Here is a 19,982-nt window from a genome sequence, read left to right on the forward strand (position 1 = left end):
TACACACTTGTACATTGATTTAAGTTTATATATTTCTCCATATATATCATTAGATGATGTCTTCTGTAGATACTGAGAGAGAGAATGAGAGAAAGAAGAGGATGAGGAAAAGAGTAACACTATATTTCAAAGGGTTATATTCAGAAAAAAATAGTCTAAAACATTCAAAAATTTTTTAAAATAACTTTATTATAATGTTAATATTTTTTCACAGAAAGGCAAAGCAAAGTTCAAATTGGTTCAGTGTTATGTGTATAGTAACAAAGACCACAAGTAATAAAATCAGAATTTGCAACCAATGATGTTGACTCTAAATGCAATTTTCCACATTAAAAAAGTAGAAATGAAATAAGTTTTGAAACCAGTAAGAGTAATTACAATGATGTTGCTATTTTTGGTTGTATTTATCTATGCATGACTACATTTGAATTTTCTTGTCAAACATACAGAAGTCATTTGCCATTTCTTTCTCCAGCTCATTTGGCAAGTAAGAAATTGAGGCATACAAGATTAAGTGAATTGCTCAGAATCACACAATTAAAAGGAACATGAGACCAGATTTAAATTTGTGAAACTGAGTCTTCTTGATTTCAGGACTAAAAACTGCATACAGCGCTATAGAGATGCTAAAAAATTCTTTTCCATATTCAAGTGATCTCTGTATCTATCTATCTATTTATTTCTATCTATATGTATATACCTATTCGAATGAAATACATATATGTTTGTATGTCTGCATGAATATAATCACTGTATATATGATTGAAATTGAAAAAATTAGAAATGCCATCCCTTCCAAAATGTTCCTCGTATTTTAGTTTGACTTCTCCTATGCTGGTTTCTTTTCTGAAGTCTAGCCTTTTTTAGACTTACCACATATTTCAGTACCTCAGATTATGAGTTTTCAGGGAAGTAACTGGTTAGCATTCTACTGCTTAGATATACTTCCTCATATTTGCTAAGACTGTCAACATAAGTGCTTTTTTCTGAAAAGAAATAGAAATTTGAAAAGTAAACAGAGGCTTTTTTGTCCTACAGGCTGAAATAGTTCCACCTGAATAAATTCCCTTTTTATCCTCACTCATTGAGCATCTGTACTCTAAACAAGGTGAATACACTTTGTGTATGTTCATGAAGATATCATTCCCCTAATGAAATAAGACCTGAACTGAGGGTAACATAAGTCTTCCATCTAATTCAATCATTAGATAATGGATCTAGTACTTCAAGAGATCTAATTTTTAGAGGTAATTTTGCATCATCACAGGCATTTACCTTTAGCGTCACCACCTCATAGCTCACTTCTTGCTTTCTCTGAGTATCTGTAAAACTAGGACTTTGGATAACATAATCTGCACTGCATCTAGCAATCCTTTTTCATTGTGCAAAAGGAATTCATTTCTCTAGATCTAATTCTATAAAGATAAATTGTTGGAGGAACTAATTGATCTTAATAATTAAATGACTGTCCTTCAACACTGAGTGGAAGGAGAGATAAAATAAACATCAAGGCATTATATGTGTTGGTTGAGAAAAAAAATACACTTATCTATTGCTGCTCATGGGATCAGGAAACACATGTTCATTTGATGTTATTACTGCTCTAACTCAATAATCAGGTGTCATGATATTTCCATTTTATACAAACACTTGTAGGATCGTATGCATCATTATTTCATTCCATTCAGTGTGACCTTATAGGTAAAGTGTAATTTTCTGAGGAGTGTTATTTTAGTGTTATTTCTAACCATATTTAGCCACTTCTTATGTTATTTTGCACAGATAAAATATCAAAGACATATTCCTTAGATTTATTATATTTTCAAGAATAGACATTTTTTCTTGGGTAAAATTTCCTCTGAATTAACTTGTCAGTTGAACCTATAACCTTCTAGTTCTTCACGTCACGGAAAATAGAGTAGTGCTCCTCACGAGCAATATGCTGTCATCAAGGCATCATGCTGACCTCATACAATAGTGGTTGAAAGGTGGCCACAATCTTAGTATATGGTCACTCAGAAAGCAAACTCTGTTGCTTCAAAGAAGAGAAGAAAGAAAACCTGAAGAGTGCAGACAAAGCAGGAAATGAGTCGACTGTGAGTGTTGCAGATATTCAGTGGGGAACTATGCTAAGAAAAAAATACAAAGTAGAGTGATTAGTGTGGAGCAGTAAGAAAAGCAGCAATGGTGAAAAATTCCCCAGCAGATCTCCTAGACAAATTAGGAGGAACAGCACAGTGTATAAGACCTGCATCTCCATGTGTCATGTGACCTAGAATGCTCCATTAAAATATGAAAATCTCCTTCCCTTCCTGGCAGAGTATCAGTCTAATAAATGTTTAAGTTGTATTATTGCATATGACTTACATAAATAATTCCATGGCAAATACAAAAAATGACAAGAGAGCTGCTTTTGAAATTGAAAGAGTAAGTTCTTTTAATGTCAGAGGGAAATGGTAATTGGGAGGAAAGTGATAACTATTTAATGAAGACCCCCCCCCAAATGTTAACAATAGTAATTAGTTCATTCTCTGAATTTCATTAACTCCTTATCAGAATCAGTGCCCCTTTGTAGGCACCTCCTCTTTCAATTTAATTTATATTTTGGCTTCCTTTATTAGAATGAAATAACTTGAAAATGGATGGATTTGTTATATTTATATTTCTTCCTCTTTTTATTATCATATGATTTAAATGTATTTTCTACTTAGTTGTAATAACATTTTTGTTTAAAGTTTAAAATGCATAATCTTTAATTTTATTTATAATGTATAGAATAAAAAACAAGCATTTCCAAACAATGAAAGAAAAAAAATACACATGAAAATACAAATTTACTTTCCATAACTTGCCAATTCTTTCAAATGTACAACAAAATTATCATAATTATCTTTCTTTTTGTTCTTCCTTCCATTCATGCCAGGGAGGGCAAACATTGGAAAGAAATATGTAGGTATAAATCAAATTGATCTACACCTACTTATATCTATCCATTCTTTCTCTGACTTCATATATTGTCTTTTCCCTTATGTCCCTTACAGCGAATTTGGGAATTCATGATAGACAAAATAAATAACTCTCTAAAATTTGTCTCTAAATCAATATTGCTAGAACCATAAACAATGATCTTTCATTTTTCCAAAAGCAATTGAAATCATTATAATAGAGCCATTATTTTTGACAGCTGACCAAGCGCAATGCCATTGAAAATGGGATAAAGTAACCATAAGGAGAGAAAAGACATTTATTAATATTTCTAGATTTAGTAGAAAATAAAGTTTAAGAAGCATCTAAGAAAAAAGACAAATGATGTATAAAATTAGGTGTAATGAAACTTAATCCTACCTTGAAGAATGGGAAAAGACTTTGTGCAAAATCAAATCAACAAAATTGAGATGAAGGCACTATGGTGCTGATAAAACCAAAGCCTTCATTTTACAAATGAGCAAACTTAGGAACAAAGAGTTTTATTTTTGGTTCAGGTAATTAAAGTATACACATATGGAAATACACACACACACATAAATAAATATATTTGGAATGTATATAATTTATATGCGATAGTATATACATTTTAATATTTGTTTAGAAAGGGGAGTATAGGGGTGTCAAGGTGGCACAGTGGATAGAACACTGGCCTTGGAGTCAGGAGTACCTGAATTCAAATCCAGCCTCAGACACTTAATAATTACCTAGCCCTGTGGCTTTGGGAAAGCCACTTAACCCGATTGCCTTGGAAAAAAAATCTAAAAGAAAGGGGAGTATATTTTCCACATATAGAGAAGGAGAAAATAAATTCTATCAGAAAGATGAGTAGAACCAAAAATATGAAAGTGAGAAAGCAAGATTCATGTTGAGCATTCTAATGACTGCCTTTGATTAAGCTTATCTACATTTTTGCAAGGGATTAATTAGTGCTATTCAATATTAGGATGGCAAATTTGTCCAAACAATAAGCCAGTGCCATTATATTTGCATTGTAGACCATAAGCACAGGGAGAATTGGTCCAGGTAATTGTAAATTCAATGACTACATCATTCCATTCTATGTAACATTTAATCTATAGACAGATTTTTCAGGATAGTAAAGTTTTCAGATTCACTTCTTTCCCAATGTAGGCTACCTCATGGATGATCTTCATTATTTGACAATCCAATTAGATCATTTTCAGGATTTTTACATTTTCAAGGATGGGGGAAACATTCTCCTGACCATCTTACCCATAGCAACTGTGACTTTCTGGTTCCTCAGACTGTAGATGACGGGGTTCATGAATGGAGGTAGTACTGTGTAGATCATTGCAATTAAAAGGTTCTGGATAGGTGAGATGTCTGATGTATCCCTGAGAACCGCGATCATTATAGAAATGAGAAACAACATAAGGATGATCAGCTGAGGGGAGCAGGTTGAAATGGCCTTATAACGTCCATCCACCGAAGGAATCTTGAGTATATTGGAGAAGATACGAACATATGAAGAAAATAAAAAAGCAAAGCAGAATACGAAAATACTTAAACTTGCTACAATTAGTAGAAACTCAGTTTGAAACACTTCAGAGGTTGAGACTTTCAATACATGAGGGATATCGCAGAAAAACTGGTGAATCACATTGGAACCATAGAAGGGCAGCCGAAACATGTTGCCTGTGTGGACAGCTGAATACACAAGTCCAGTGAACCATGAGCCAGCTGCTGCCAAGATACAACGTACTGGACTCATGATGATGCCATAGTGGAGGGGGTGGCAGATGGCCACAAAGCGGTCATAGGACATGGCCACAAGCAGAGCAAACTCTGTTGTTCCAAAGACGAGAAAGAAGAAGATTTGAGCAGCACAGCCAAGGAGGGACAAGGATTGGATGCCAGACAAAGAATTCACAATGAATTTTGGAAGTGTGACTGAGATGGTGCAGACATCCAGGAAGGATAAGTTGCTCAGGAAAAAATACATGGGACAGTGAAGGTGTGGGTCAGTGATAATTGCAGCAACAGTGAGAAGATTCCCCATCAGAGTTGCTAGGTAAATCATCAGGAACAGCACAGCATGGAAGACCTGCAGCTCCCGCACGCTGGAGAACTCCATGAGGAGGAACTCTGTGATGATGGAGAAGTTGTTCATCCCTGCTGGTATTCTGGACCTTAAATAACATCAATTAATACCATGAATAACAGAAAAGAGTCTGGAAAGTATTGAATAATTTTTTTTCAAATAAAACTTGAAAACTACTCTTTTCTATCAATCATAAACAAAAGAAAAATCAGATTTGGTTTTATAGCACAAACCAGCTGAAGTAAGAGTGGACAGTAGAAATGATGAGTCTAAAGTGTTAGAACAGATTTTCAAATACTTATCTGTTCAGAATGAGCAGAGGAATTTATATAAGATGAACATCAGCAAAGTGAATGATACAAATAAAAAGGTAATATAGAGGAATATCACTACCAAGGATTGAAATTATTTAATGCATCTGTGCACACGCATATACATACAAACTTACACACAAATACACCAACAAGTATGAGCATATATATATATATATATATATATATATATATATGTATGTATTTCTACATACACACTTTACTCACATGTCCAAATACATCTGTTTGTATATATTTGTACTTCGATTTAAGTTTGTTTATTTCTATACATATATCATTAGATCCTGCTTATTTGTAGATACAGATAGAGAGAATGAGAGAAAGGAGAGGACAAGAGAAAGAGCAACACTATATTTCAAAGGGTTATATTCAGGAAAATAGTCTGAAAACATTCAAAAATTACTTAAAATAACCTTATTTTAATGATAACATTGTTTCACAGAAAGGTAAAGCAAAGTCCATCTTGATTCAAGTTTACGTGTATAGTAACAAAGACCACAAGTAGTAAAATCAGAATTTGAAACCAATGATTTGACTCTAAATGTAGTTTTCCCCCTTAAAAAAGTAGAAAACAAAGAATCTTTGAAAAAAAGAAGAGTAATTACTCATGTTGCTTTTTTTTTGGTTGTATCTATCTATGCATGACTCCATTTCAGTTTTCTTTATCAAACATACTGAAGTCATTTGCCATTTCTTTAACCAGATCATTTTGTAAGTAAGAAATTGAGGCATATAGGGTTAAGTGGCTTGCTCAGTATCACACAATTAAAAGGAACATGATACCAGATTAAATTTGTGAAACTGAGACTTCCTGATTTCAGGTCTAAAACCCTATACAGAGCTATATAGATTTCCATATTCAAGTGATCTCTGTATCTATATTTATATCTGTTTCTATATATATCTATATACCTATTCAAATGATATAAATATATGTTTTTATGTCTGTATGAATATATATAATGTGTATATGTTTGAAATAGAAAAATTAGAAATGCTATCACTTCCAAAATGTTCCTCATATTTTAGTTTGACTTTTCCTATGCTGGTTCCATCTCTGCAGTCTAGCCTTTTTTACACTTACCAGACATTTCAGTACCTCAGATTATGAGTTTTCAGGGAAGTAACTGGTCAGCATTCTACTGCTTAGATATACTTCCTCATATTTGCTAAGACTGTCGACATAAGTGCTTTTTTCCTGAAAAGAAATAGAAATTTGAAAAGTAAGCAGAGGCCTTTTTGTTCTACTGGCTGAAACACTTCCACCTGAATAAATTCCCTTTTTATCCTCACTCATTGAGCATCTTTACTCTAAACAAGGTGAATACACATTGTCTATGTTCATGAAGATATCTTTCCCCTAATGAAATAAGACCTGAACTGAAGGTAACATAAATTTTCCATCTAATTCAATGATTAGATAATGGATCTAGTACTTCAAGAGATCTAATTTTTAGAGTCAATTTTGCATCATCACAGACATTTCACCTTTAGGGTCAACATTCACAGCTCACTTCATTCCTCTGAGTATCTGTAAAATTAGTGCATTGGATAACATAATCTGTACTGCCCCTAGCAATCTTTTCTTATTGTGTGAAAGGAATTCATTTCCCCAGAACTACTACTATGAAGATAAACTCTTGGAGGAACTAATTAACATTGAAAAGAAATCAAAGCTGGTGTTGTGATTTGATTCTACAGACAATTGCTGTAGAGAAAACTATATCTACCAAGGCAGATGTGCAAAACAAAAATCAAGACAGAGGTAGACATGGAGGTGTTAGAGATAGAAAAAGATGGAGGAAACGAAAGAAAAATAAAATAATGTACGAGCATCCATATAATAAATAGATGATAGACAAATGAATAGAGATGTTGCAAGCAATAGAGATTGTGTGATGCCAAACTCTCTCTCACACAAAAATGAATCACTCACACTGAGATTATTCTTTTGATTTTTATATTCACAAATCAAACAACTGAGCAACCTCATCAGTCACAAAGAAAATAACGATCATGATAATGATGATACCTGAGTTGTTTGTTCTTATGTGTATACATTCCAATATATGTTGTTATTGTCATTAGATTCTGTAGTTACTTACAGTTCTACAACATGGAGATTATTTCTTTTCTCATCAATTAATTCTATTATCACTGGCATGCTCAGAAGCATGGCAAAGTATTGAATTCTAAGCCTCTAGGCATTATGGAGATTTTTCTGGTGATTTTCATGTTTTGGAACCTCCTGAAATATGTCATCATCTGGAGAAGATGCTTTGAAATCACCACAATGTTCAAAGTGAATATCATCCCTTTGGTTCTTCTGGATTCTCTGCCCCATCCCTTGAGAATCTTTAAATAGGGAAGAGTTTATTTTATAAATAACATGGTGAAAAACTTTCTCCCTTTAGTCTCATTAAAATATCAGGCCAAAAAGTATAGGCTACTGGGAATCTCTCAATCCATGAGGGTCTTAGTCAATTCAATAAACATTTATTGAATACATGTTCTCAGTCTTACACTATGTTAAGTGAAAAAGAAATGGAGGGAGGAAGATGAAGGGGAGACAGCATATAGCAAAAGGAAATGAGGGAAAAGAAAAATGGCAGTGTAGGTGGTTGGAAAAGAGAGAAATACTGTATTAAGTTCCTCCATTAAATTGAGATATTAGAGATCATTTCTCTGCCCTCCAGGCAGAGGGTCCAATGACAGGGTTAGAAAAATATTAATAATTTGTGAATAGTATAGTTGATTCAATCTCAAAAGGTAATGTCATTTTATGATTTTGGTTTTTCAATATTTAATATTATTATTCAAAATTCCTGACTCACTTTCAAAATGCATTATTTATTATTCCTTTTTTGTCTATACTCCAAATTTATCCAAGAAAAAAGAAAAGAATTTTTATACACACACACATACACATACAAACATTTAGGTATATACATTATATATATATATATATATATATATATATATATATGAATTTATCTATAGAAGCTCTTTTTGTGATGGCAAAAAGTTGAAAATTGGGAGAATACTCATCAATGGAGAAATGACTGAACAAACTGTGGCATAGGAATGTGATAAAGAACTATTATGCTATGCAATAAGGTGAGGGGATGTTTTCAGAAAAAAAGAAACATAAGACTTAGATGAACTACCAAAAATGAAAAGGACCATGAGCTGATTGTACATGGTAAAAGCAATATTGTAATGATGTTCCACTGTGAAAAAATTGCTAATCTGGTCAATAGAACTGTCTAAGACAATTCCGAAGGAATTCATGATGAAATTTGCTAGCTCCTTCCAAAGAAAGAATTATTGAACTCTGAGACCAAATTGAAATAATTCATTTTCACTTTCTTATTTTTCTTAATTTTTGTAAAATAGCTAAAAAGAATATATATATATATATATATATATATATATATATATATTACATGATTCCTCATGTATATTTGATATCATAATGCTTGCTTTTCCAGGGAACAGGAAAAGGGAATGAGGGAGAGAATTTAGAATTCAATATTTTCAGTATTAAAATATATAAATCAAATTTTCCAATTCTGTTTATCATGTTCCGCATAAGCTGTTATGCTTTTCCCTTTATTTTTTAAAAGTATCCTTCTGATCATTTCATATTCAAAATAATATTCCATCACATTCATATACCATATTTTTCTCAGTCATTTCCCAGTTGATTAGCATCCACTTAAGTTTATTTCTTTTTTGTCATCACAAAAAAACTGCCCTAATTATCTATATCAATATATTATAATATCTTATCTATGTATATCTCTCTCTCTCTCTCTCTCTCTCTCTCTCTCTCTCTATATATATATATATATATATATATATATATATATATATATATATATATATATTAATTTATATCTGTATCTGCATGTATACATTTTGGCATTTTTTTCCATTTTCTTTGATTTATTTGTGAAATAGCCTTATAAGTGGTATTGCTGCCTCAGAGACTATACATGTTTTGGATCATAGTGTAAAATGATTTTCTAGAATGCTGAAACAAGTTCAGAATTCAATTAACAGTGTATAGTGTCTATTTTCCAACAACCTTTCTAGCATTTGTTATTTTGCTTTTGTGACATGAAAGTTAATGAGATAAATAAATATTAACAGATCCTTCTGAGTATTTCATAATTACATTTCTTTATTTAATAGTGATTTAGATTTTTTAATATGACAACTCTGATAAATGACCGAATAAAAAGAGCAATGTGGCATTAATGTGCCATTTTCTAAATTAATAAATAAAATAATTTACCATTTTCTTTGTGAATATTCATTAAATAATTTGAATTATTTATTATTTGTAATTCCAAATATATCATCTTTCCTTGCCCTTTCAAAGAGTTAGGTGCTTGAGTAGCTAGGAAAAAGAGGAGCTATAGACTGGAATTCATTTTCCTTAGTTTAAATCTGGCCCTGCACGCCTGGACAAAGCACTTCACCCTCTTTGCCCCAGTTTCCTCATATGATAAATGAGCTAAAGAAAGGATTGACAAATCGCACCATTATCTTTGCAAAGGCAGTCCAAAATGGGGTCAAATTTAACAAAAGTAACAATACTCTTGTAGTTGAATGGAGTCATTAAAGGGTCTCCAGTGTTATTGGCATGAGGAACATGAGCAAAGTTTCTCTACTAATGCAAGCCTACGGTAATTTATTTACAACCGAAACATTTAAGGACGTTTCCAAAGCTCTGAGGATTTAATGATATCCAAGATCACCTACTTTGTTCAAGGCACTATTACTTAAGAAAGTTCTAATCAAGCTATTCACTTGACTCTACTTAGCTCCCTCCCTTGTCTTTTATTCCTTCCCCCCAGCTTTCTTGACACCTATTTTGGAGTAATATTACCCTGAATTAATTCTTTAGATTGGTGAGTCATTGGAGGAATATAAGTTTTGAGAGTGTTTCAGCTATACTACTCACTTTTTTCCTCAATTATAAAAGTAAGTTTCTTGACTTTAGGAGCTTTATTATTTTTGGGGGGAAGCACTGCTATCCATCTATCCAACCCTCCTTCTATTTAGCTATCTCTCTCTCTCTCTCTCTTTCTCTCTCTCTCTCTCTCTCTCTCTCTCTCTCTCTCTCTCTCTCTCTCTCTCTCTCAACTATCATATCCATTGTCTTCCCAAGTGGATTATGAGTTCCTTGAGAACAGCAATTGTTTTTTACCCTTTTTTAATCCTCAGCACTTCCTGTAGAATTTGTCATATAACATGCGCTTATTAAATGGTTTTCAAATGACATACTAATCTCTCTTTTTTCCTGGATGGACTAAAACCATTTCTGAACTCCAGTCTAAGTATAGAGTGAATTTAGGCTGAGTCACTGCTTTGGAGAAAATAGATTTAGATAAAATGCTTTAGAATTTAGAGGTCATCTTGCCCAACTTCTTCATTAAAAATGAGCAAAAAGGGGGCGGCTAGGTAGCGCAGTGGATAGAGCACCAGCCCTGGAGTCAGGAGGACCTGAGTTCAAATCCAGCCTCAGACACTTAATAATGACCTAGCTGTGTGGCCTTGGGCAATCCACTTAACCCCATTTGTCTTGCAAAATCCTAAAAAAATGAGGAAACAGGTCAAAAGAGAAAGTCACTTACCCAGGGAAATATAAATTTATATTGGTAAAGAAACAACAGTATCATACTGATAGCAACTTTTGGCTAAACATATCTATTATTGCTATCAATTAATGTTGTATTTATTCTTCTGTTAACTTTATTGCCCTAAATACCTGGGCTGGCATCATGATAATTACACAGTAGACAATAAGCACTTGTTGATATGATAAAAGAAAATATTTTATTCATTTTCTTCAATGTAAAATTATGCCTTTGGAGGTGCTTTTCTGAGTGGTATTGTTTTGATTCCCTGTCTATCCATTAAATATATCCTCTTGTATCATCTTGCACATATAATAGTCCAAAGACGCATTTCTTATCTTTTTATGTTTTTGGATTAACATTTCTTTCTTAGGAAAAATGTTCTCTGAATTCTTTTGACCATATATCTATATCTGTCTGGTTGCTCAGGCTTGACATGATGGTCTAATTGCTTCTGAAAGACAACACATTAGCATCATGGTGATATCATGTTGAAGGGGATGATAGAAGGCCAAAAGTAAGATAAACTTTGCACCATCTAAGAAGAGAAGGAAGTTGACCTAAGCTGGGCAGAAAATCATGGAGATATGCTGACAATCAGTCATGGACATTGCAGTGTATTTTTTAAGAATGACTAGTAAAGAGATATTGCTCAGAGGAAAAATACATAAGAGAACAAAACTGTTGGACAGTAATAACTGCAGCAATGGTTCCCATCAGGATGATCAGGTAAATCATCAGGCACAATATAGCATGTAGGATCTATATAATTCACATATAATGTGACCTTGGCTGAATCATTAAGAAAAAATTGAAATCTCCTTTTTACCCTTCAGAACAAAGCATCTAATAGTTAAGACATATTCTCAGATATTTATTGCATGACAAATATGAGAACTGATAGTGAATGGGTTCATTTGGGATTATAAAACTAAGTTTGTTTATTATCTGAGGGAAAAGCTAATGGGGAGAAAATGGTCAAAAATTTGATGAGAGTCTCATTCTCTGGACTTCTTTAGCTATTTCCCAGCATCACTCCACCTTTGTTGACACCTTCTTTTCCATTTCCTTTCATAATTTGTTTCTGCTATTTGAATGGCATACCCTAAAAATACCTGGATTAGTTCTAGCTGTATTCCTATTCAATTTCATACTAAAATACTTTACATATTTTGTAAAAAATTTTGAATTCCAAATTTCCTCCCTCTCTGTACCTCCCTATCCAGTCCTTGCAAAGGCAAGCAATTTGATATAGATTAGACATGCTCAGTCATGCAAAATATTTTTCATAATACCCTTTTTCCAAAAGAAAACATACCCTCACGAAAAAAGAGAAATAAAGCACATCAATAAGCAGAGTTTGACCAACATTTGGACTCCATCAATTCTTTCCCTGCAGAAAGATAAAATTCTTCATTAAAAATCTTGGATCATTAAATGCTGAGAGTAATGAGGTTATTTACAATTGATCATTACTCGTACGGTGTGCAATATTTTCTGGTTCTGCTCACTTTACTTTGAAGTAATTTATAGAAATTTCCCAGATTTTTTTGAAACAATCTTACTGTCAGTTCATGAGCACAATAGTATTACATACAAATCAAAATGCACAATTTGTTTAGTCATTCCTCAATAATGATCTTACCCTCAGTTTCCAACTGGTATAAATATTTTTACATATTTGTTTTTACTTTGTTTTTTAAACTTTTTGGATAAAAACCTAGTAGGAGTTATACTGGATTAAAGGGCATTAATGGTTTTATTGCCATCTGGGTATATTTGAAAATTATTCTCAAGAATTTTAGGACTAGTTCACAGCTCCACCAAAAATGCCATAATATTCTAATTTTTCAATAACCATGCAACACCTATCATTTTTCCTGTCATATTAGCCAATTTGATAGATCTGAGTTTGCATGTCATTGCTGTTTTCTCTAATCAACAGTGATCATTTCTCAATTGGGGAATGACTCCTACTCTTACAAATATGACTGATTTCTCTACATATTAGAGAAATGAGGTCTTTAACAGAGAAACTGGCTGTAATTTTTCCAAGGTTTCCTTTTTTTTCTTATCTTGGCTACACTGCTTTTGATTGGATAATCTAAAAAATTAATATAATCAATTCTTCATTTTATTTTCTATGTTACTCTGTTTCTTATTTTCTCATCAAATCAGTACTTATCTATTGATCTTATAAGTAATATATACCATGCTCCTGCTATTGGCTTATGATACCAGACGTTACGTATAAATCGTTTACCCATCTTCACTAAGTGGTCATATACAAAATAAATTTTATGACAAAATTCTTTTCAATTTTCTAAGCAATTTTTTGTTAAATAGTGAGTCCCAAAATCCAGGGAAAATACAGCTAAACCCATGGCCCATTCTGCCATTCTAGGTACAGATACACCACACTACACCCCAGGTCTGATTATCACCTTGTTGAGATAAACCTTAACTAAAAGCCAACTTTCCAATCTTGGACTCAAACATCCTTGCACTCTGAACTTTTATTGCTTATGTTTATCTAGAATTTGTTTTGATCTGCCATTTTAAAGTCTTTTGTAGAGAAATATGGGAGAGTCAGTTGAGTTGCAACCTGTACTCTTCCATATATTATTAGTAGGCAATAAATGAACACATAATAAATGCTTTCTAAGCATTTATCAAACCATCCATCAGTTCATTCATCCATTAATCTAGCCACTCTTACTACAAACTCTCTGCATATGTGTGAATTTCATTGTCTTTGTGTATCCCTTCCTTTGTCCCAATGTCTCTGTTTCTCTGTCTCTGACTCTTTGTTTCTCTCTCTCTCTCTCTCTCTCTCTCTCTCTCTCTCTCACTGTTTCTGGCATGCTACTCCCCCCATCCCTCCAGCTATTAAATTTTAAAAAATTACACTAATTGTCTAACAAAGAGATATTATGCTAGATAGTAATTTAATTTAAAATTAAGTGAAAGAAAGTTTCTATTCTCAAGAAGTTTGAAATTAATATATAATAATATAATATTGCATCTACTCTTGAAAAGACTCTGCTTGCTGCTAGGGATATTAAAAAAATTTAAAATATTTGTCATCAAGAAATTTAGCAAACCAAGAGAACAATGTACATAATAACAGCAACACTGTGAGCTGATAAACCCTGATGGTTGTAACTGTTCTCAGCAGTTCAGAGAGCTAGAACAACCTTCTTAGACCAGCTCTGCACAATGTTATCCCTATTAGGAGGAAGCAAAGCAAAGCAAAACAACCAAAAAAAATCCCTTAGAAGCTGATGACCACCACATTCACCTTTAAAAAAAAATCACTAATATATTTCTTTCCCTTAATCTTAAATCCTCATGCTGAAAGTGATTAATCTGTTAAAAAATATACATATGCATATGGATGAATGTTGAAAAGCATTCACAGCATGTATATGAGAAAATAAAATGTTAATTAAAAAAAGAAATTTAGCAAATTCCTAATTAGTGCAGGCAATCTATTACCTGTAGTGGTTACATATTTAAAATTCATTGAAGAATTATCACTTATACTAGAACAAAATACCATATTTTGCATAATTGTAACTTCAAATTGTGCGAAATGAAATGCACATGATCACTTCAAGGGAGCCATTATTTGTATCAATTGACCTGAGTATGTGTTATTGAAAAGGGAACAGAAAAATCAACTAGGAAAAAGAAGGCATTTACAATTCTTGCAATAATAGAAAATAAAATTTAAAAAGTGCATAAAAAAGCCAAATGATATGTAAAATTAGGTACAATGAAAAATTATTTCCAGTTTGAAGGATGAGGAAATAATTTGTGCAAGATCACAACACCAACATTCCAGTCAGAGTGATTATAGGGATCATATCCAATCCCAACATTTTATAGATGAACAAACTAAGGAAAAAAGAGTTTAAGTCCCATGAACCTACTAAATATTTACACACACATGTGTATTTTGTATTTGGATATGTATGTTATTCATACATAAATATGTATTCTATATACAATATACTTGAGGGATGAATAGATTTTCACCATGCAAAAAAGAGGAACATTATCATCATAAAACTGGTGGAAGCAAAAGTTTGAATGTGAGAAAAAATGAAACTCTTCCAGATTAATGCTTTTGTTGAAACTTTTTTGCCATTTCTCTGGGATCAATTAATGTTCCATCCATTCTTCTGATGACACTGTTGCACGAAGAAAAGTGAATTGTGTTTATGTTATCTGAAAATTTGGGGCATTTAGGTGGCACAGTGGATAGAGCACTGGCCCTGGAATCAGGAGTACCTGAGTTCAAATCCGACCTCAGACACTTAAAAATTTCCTAATTCTGTGGCATTGGGCCAACCACTTAACCCCATTAGCCTTGGAAAACCTAAAAAAATAAAATAAAATAAATGATTGATGCATTCTCTCACATGTAACATATTATCTAAGAATGTGTTTTGTTAGTTTATATTGCTTTCAGTGCATTTCTGTCCAGGTTGGATTACCTAATATATATCTTACATATTTGAGGGGTCATATATAAATATTCTTCATCTTTTTTGTGTTTTCATGAATGGACAATTCTGTCTTGGGAAAATGAAACATTTTCCTGATCATCTTGCTCATGGCAACTCTAACCTTCTGGTTCCTCAGGTTATAGATGATGGGATTTATCAGTGGAGGAAGTATTGTATAGGTCATTGCAATTAAAAGGTTTTGAATAGGTGATGTGTCTGAAGTGTCCCTGAGGACTGCAGTTATTATAGAAATGAGAAATAACATGAGAATCATCAGCTGAGGGGAGCAGGTTGAAATAGCCTTGTAGCGCCCTTCCACAGAAGGAATCTTGAATATATTGGAGAAAATACGAGCATATGAGCCTATTAAAAAGGCAAAGCAGAATACAGAAAAAGATGAGCTTATAATAATTAAAATATATTCAGTATGAAAAACATCAGAGACTAACACTTCCAAGATATGAGGGATATCACAAAAAAACTGGTGGATCACATTGGATCCCGAGAAGGGCAGCCGAAACATGTTGCCTGTGTGGAGAGCTGCATAAATGAGTCCACTGAGCCAAGACCCAACAGTTGCCCAGACACAACGTACTGGAGTCATGATGATGCCATAGTGGAGGGGGTGGCAGATGGCCACAAAGCGGTCATAGGACATGGTCATAAGCAAAGCAAATTCTGTTGCTGCAAAAAAGAGAAAGAAAAAGATCTGAGCAGCACAACCAAGGAGGGACAAGGACTGAATGCCAGATAAAGAGTTCACAATGAATTTAGGAAATGTGACTGAGATGGTACAGACGTCCAGGAGGGATAAGTTGCTCAGAAAAAAATACATAGGGCAATGAAGCTGTGAGTCTGTAATAATTGCAGCCATGGTGAGAAGATTCCCCATCAGTGCTGCTAGATAAATCAGGAGAAACAGCACAGCATGCAAGACCTGCAGCTCCCGCTTATTGGAGAAGTCCATGAGCAGGAACTCTGTGATGATGGAGTAGTTGCTCATCCCTGTGGGTCTTCTGGAACTTAAATAAAATCAGATAACACCATGAGTAGCAGAAACAAGTGTCGAGTAGGAGAATCAACGAAACTATTTCAAATTGAACTTGAAAACTATTCTGTCCCAATAAACCTGAGCAAAAGAAAAATCACACCATCTTCAGGCAAAGCTTACAATAGAAAATAATTGGTCTAAGATGCATTCAGTAGTCTGTAATAGTTTTTAACACTTAACTCTGAAGAGTGACCCAGAGGGAATTAAACATGATGGATAGTAGGAAAGTGAATAGTACCAGTACAATATTAATAAAGTTAACAAAGACATAAGTATGTGAGCAAATATATAGCTGCATTTATACACATATATCTCCACTCAACCAAATACATGTATTTGTCTACACATATCTCTACATATAACTGTTATTTATATTTATCTATCTACAGATCAAGAGAAAGAAAGAAGGAGAGACAAGAATGAGAGAAACATGACAATGAAGGAATGATTAACAATGCATGTTTCATTGGGTTGTGTATAAAAGGGTGGTTTGAATATATTAGGACATTATATAAATTACTTTAATTCATGGTATTCTTTACAGGATGGTAAAGCAAGATCTAAACTTATTTAGGTCTTTTCAACAAAATAACAAAGATTTCTACTAGCTAAGTCAGGATTTGAAATAAATTATACTGGCTTAATGCATTTTTCCTCAAATAGAAAAATAGAAATACAAATAGCTTTGAAACCAGTCCAGTGACCCTCTGTTTTTAAGTGACATTTTAAATATGTCTAAGCTATCAATGGCATCATTTATGGCTTTCTTGAGAAAGATACCAGAGTGGTTTGTCATTTCCTTCTCTAGTTCATTTTACAGATGAGAAACTGAGACAAATAGGGTTAAGTAACTTTCCCAGGATCATTCAGTGCCTGAGGCCAGATCTAAACTCATGAAAAAGAATCTACTGATTTCAGGTCTGGCATTCTCTATAGTGTTATCTAGCTGCTTGTTTACTCTATTATTCAAAAAATCAAGATAGGGGGACAGATAAATGGACAAATAGGTAGGTAGGTAGATAGATAGATAGATAGTAGATAGAGATACAAATAAAATTTAATTTAGTAGACTTAGATTCAAAAGTATGGGACAGGAAAAAAAGGTTATCTGTTCCAAAATGTTCCTTATATTTTGTTTCTTTGTTACCCTTGCATACCTCATTTCTGCAGTCCAGTCATTTTCATGCTTGCCAAAAATTTCATGGGCTCTGGTTGCAATTTTACAGGTAAGCAACTAGTCTACATGTCAGTGTTCAGATTTGCTTCCTTATTGTTACTAAGACTGTCCACATGAATCACTTTGCTTTCTGAAACGAAACAGATTTTCCATTTGTACCCCCAAACTTCAATCACTAGAAGGTCATTTTCTTCTTAAGACTTAAGAATTTCCCCCTGAATTTTTGTCTTCACTCACTGAAAATCTTTTCTGAAAATAAGTTTAATAGCCTAAGGTGAGGGCATATCTTCCATCTGGTTCAATGATCAGAAGATGGAACTAGGAATTCAAGAGATTTGATTTTTTTCTTTTTAGGTTTTTGTAAGGCAAATGGGGTTAAGTGGCTTGCCCAAGGCCACACAGCTAGGTTATTATTAAGTGCCTGAGTTCGGATTTGAACACAGGTACTCCTGACTCCAAGGCCGGTGCTTCATCCACTACGCCACCTAGCCGCCCCTAGAGATTTGACTTTTAGAGTTTATTTTGCCCCTTTCTTAATCTTTCACCTTGAGTGTCACCCCCTCATTTCTTCTGTTTCTTCTGTACATCTGGCCCCAGAATCAATAAAATTAGCAGTTTGTACAATATAATCTGCATTATCCCCACTAGTTCTAAGATTTGTGATTCCTGTAATCTCTGTATAATATTTCTCATGTGAAAGGTATTTTTTCCCTTAGATCAGTTACTATGACTTTGAACTACTGCAAGAGCTAAATTGATTCTACAAAGGAAGTAGGATTGGTGTTGTGATTCTATTTCAACTGACACCTGCTAGAGAGAAAATTTTGTCAGCCAATATAGATAATATACTGATCAAGAAATATACAAAGAGAGATAGATGATAGAGGAATAAATGAATGAATATATGGAAAGATGTTAAAGACAGTTATTGGTAGATATTGACAGAGTCTTATAGAGATCCACATATATATGTATATAGCTATATATACTCTGCTGTGTTTTACATATGTGGAGTATACTTTTATATGTTTTGCACATATGTACATGCATGTATATATTTATAAAGAGAGATAGAGAAAGAAGTGATGGATAAACCTATAACATCCTTCCACTTATTCACAAATATCCTTCTAGATTCAGCCTGTATCCCAACTTTGCCCCAAATGTAAGCTTTCAAATGAATATTAGAATTCAATCTCCAACTCCAAATATCCCATCATTTAATCTCAAAGTTCAACTATCCTTGTCAAAACTCAATGTTCCTGAAGTCAGTGAACTAAATAATCAACATTAGATTGACATATACATAGATATAGATATAGAAATAGATATTCACCTGTAACAGATGTACAGGTATCCATTCATATTCATGGTTATACATATTAACACACAAAATGCATGTAAACACATACACACACTCACAGACATACAAGTGAAATAATTGTTGTGCTCCAAGCTTCTCGTTCTCTCTCTATAACCAAAAATGAAACAAAATAAGTCACAGACCAAGAATTCTAAGAGGAAAAAGGACATAATACAAATTTAGATTGTTTAAGGTCATATCAGCAAGTTACCAATTTTAATTTTTACTGAGAAATTAGCAATATTTGCTTTATTTTGAGAACTTTTAAATGTCCATTTTCTAGTTAGTAGAAATTAGATCTAGAATTTTCTTCACATCAATCAAAAGTGGCCTCACGTAAAAGAGATTCTAAAGGTTCAAATACTTTCTTTGAAAATTGCTGGGAAATTGCCAAGGCTTTCATTGAAATCAATCATGTCTATAAGTCTGTCTCTTTCAAGCAGGATGACAGGAACAAAGAAGAATACATCTTAATTTTCCAGCTCCTGTACTTACAAAGGAAGAACAGAGACATGCAATGACAGGTCTACATTACCCAATTTGGAAATGAAGAAGTCATGATCAAATAACTTCTTCCATAGTCAGTTCTCCTTCCATTGAATTAGTTCAAAAGTCCAGCCCATCTTTCCTGCCACAAAATGAAATTACAGATGTCGGTGTGGAGGAAACACAAAAGTGAAGTTAGAAGTGACATGTAGCTTCTAAACCTCCAGGTTCCTTTGTAGTACTCCATCATAAAGAATAAGCTATATAAAATGTCCACTTAAGGACTTGAGCTTTTATCCAGTTCTCCATGTTTTCAGAAACTAAAATTTGCAATTAATTGAAGGTAGAAATATCTAGTTAA

General features: G+C 33.3%; 2 protein-coding genes across 2 annotated transcripts; both read right to left on the bottom strand.

Moving 5' to 3' along the window:
• Positions 1–4,177: 4,177 nt before the first annotated feature.
• On the bottom strand, positions 4,178–5,119 carry LOC141519440 (olfactory receptor 14I1-like). The gene has a single exon (XM_074231680.1). It carries the CDS (start codon positions 5,117–5,119, stop codon positions 4,178–4,180), a length of 942 nt encoding a protein of 313 aa, XP_074087781.1.
• Positions 5,120–15,560: 10,441 nt separating this feature from the next.
• Positions 15,561–16,547, bottom strand: LOC141519441 (olfactory receptor 14I1-like). The gene has a single exon (XM_074231681.1). It carries the CDS (start codon positions 16,545–16,547, stop codon positions 15,561–15,563), a length of 987 nt encoding a protein of 328 aa, XP_074087782.1.
• Between the last annotated feature and the right edge of the window lie 3,435 nt (positions 16,548–19,982).

This window comes from Macrotis lagotis, chromosome 3 (genome assembly GCF_037893015.1).
Source record: "Macrotis lagotis isolate mMagLag1 chromosome 3, bilby.v1.9.chrom.fasta, whole genome shotgun sequence".
In the NCBI taxonomy this organism is placed as follows: domain Eukaryota; kingdom Metazoa; phylum Chordata; class Mammalia; order Peramelemorphia; family Peramelidae; genus Macrotis; species Macrotis lagotis.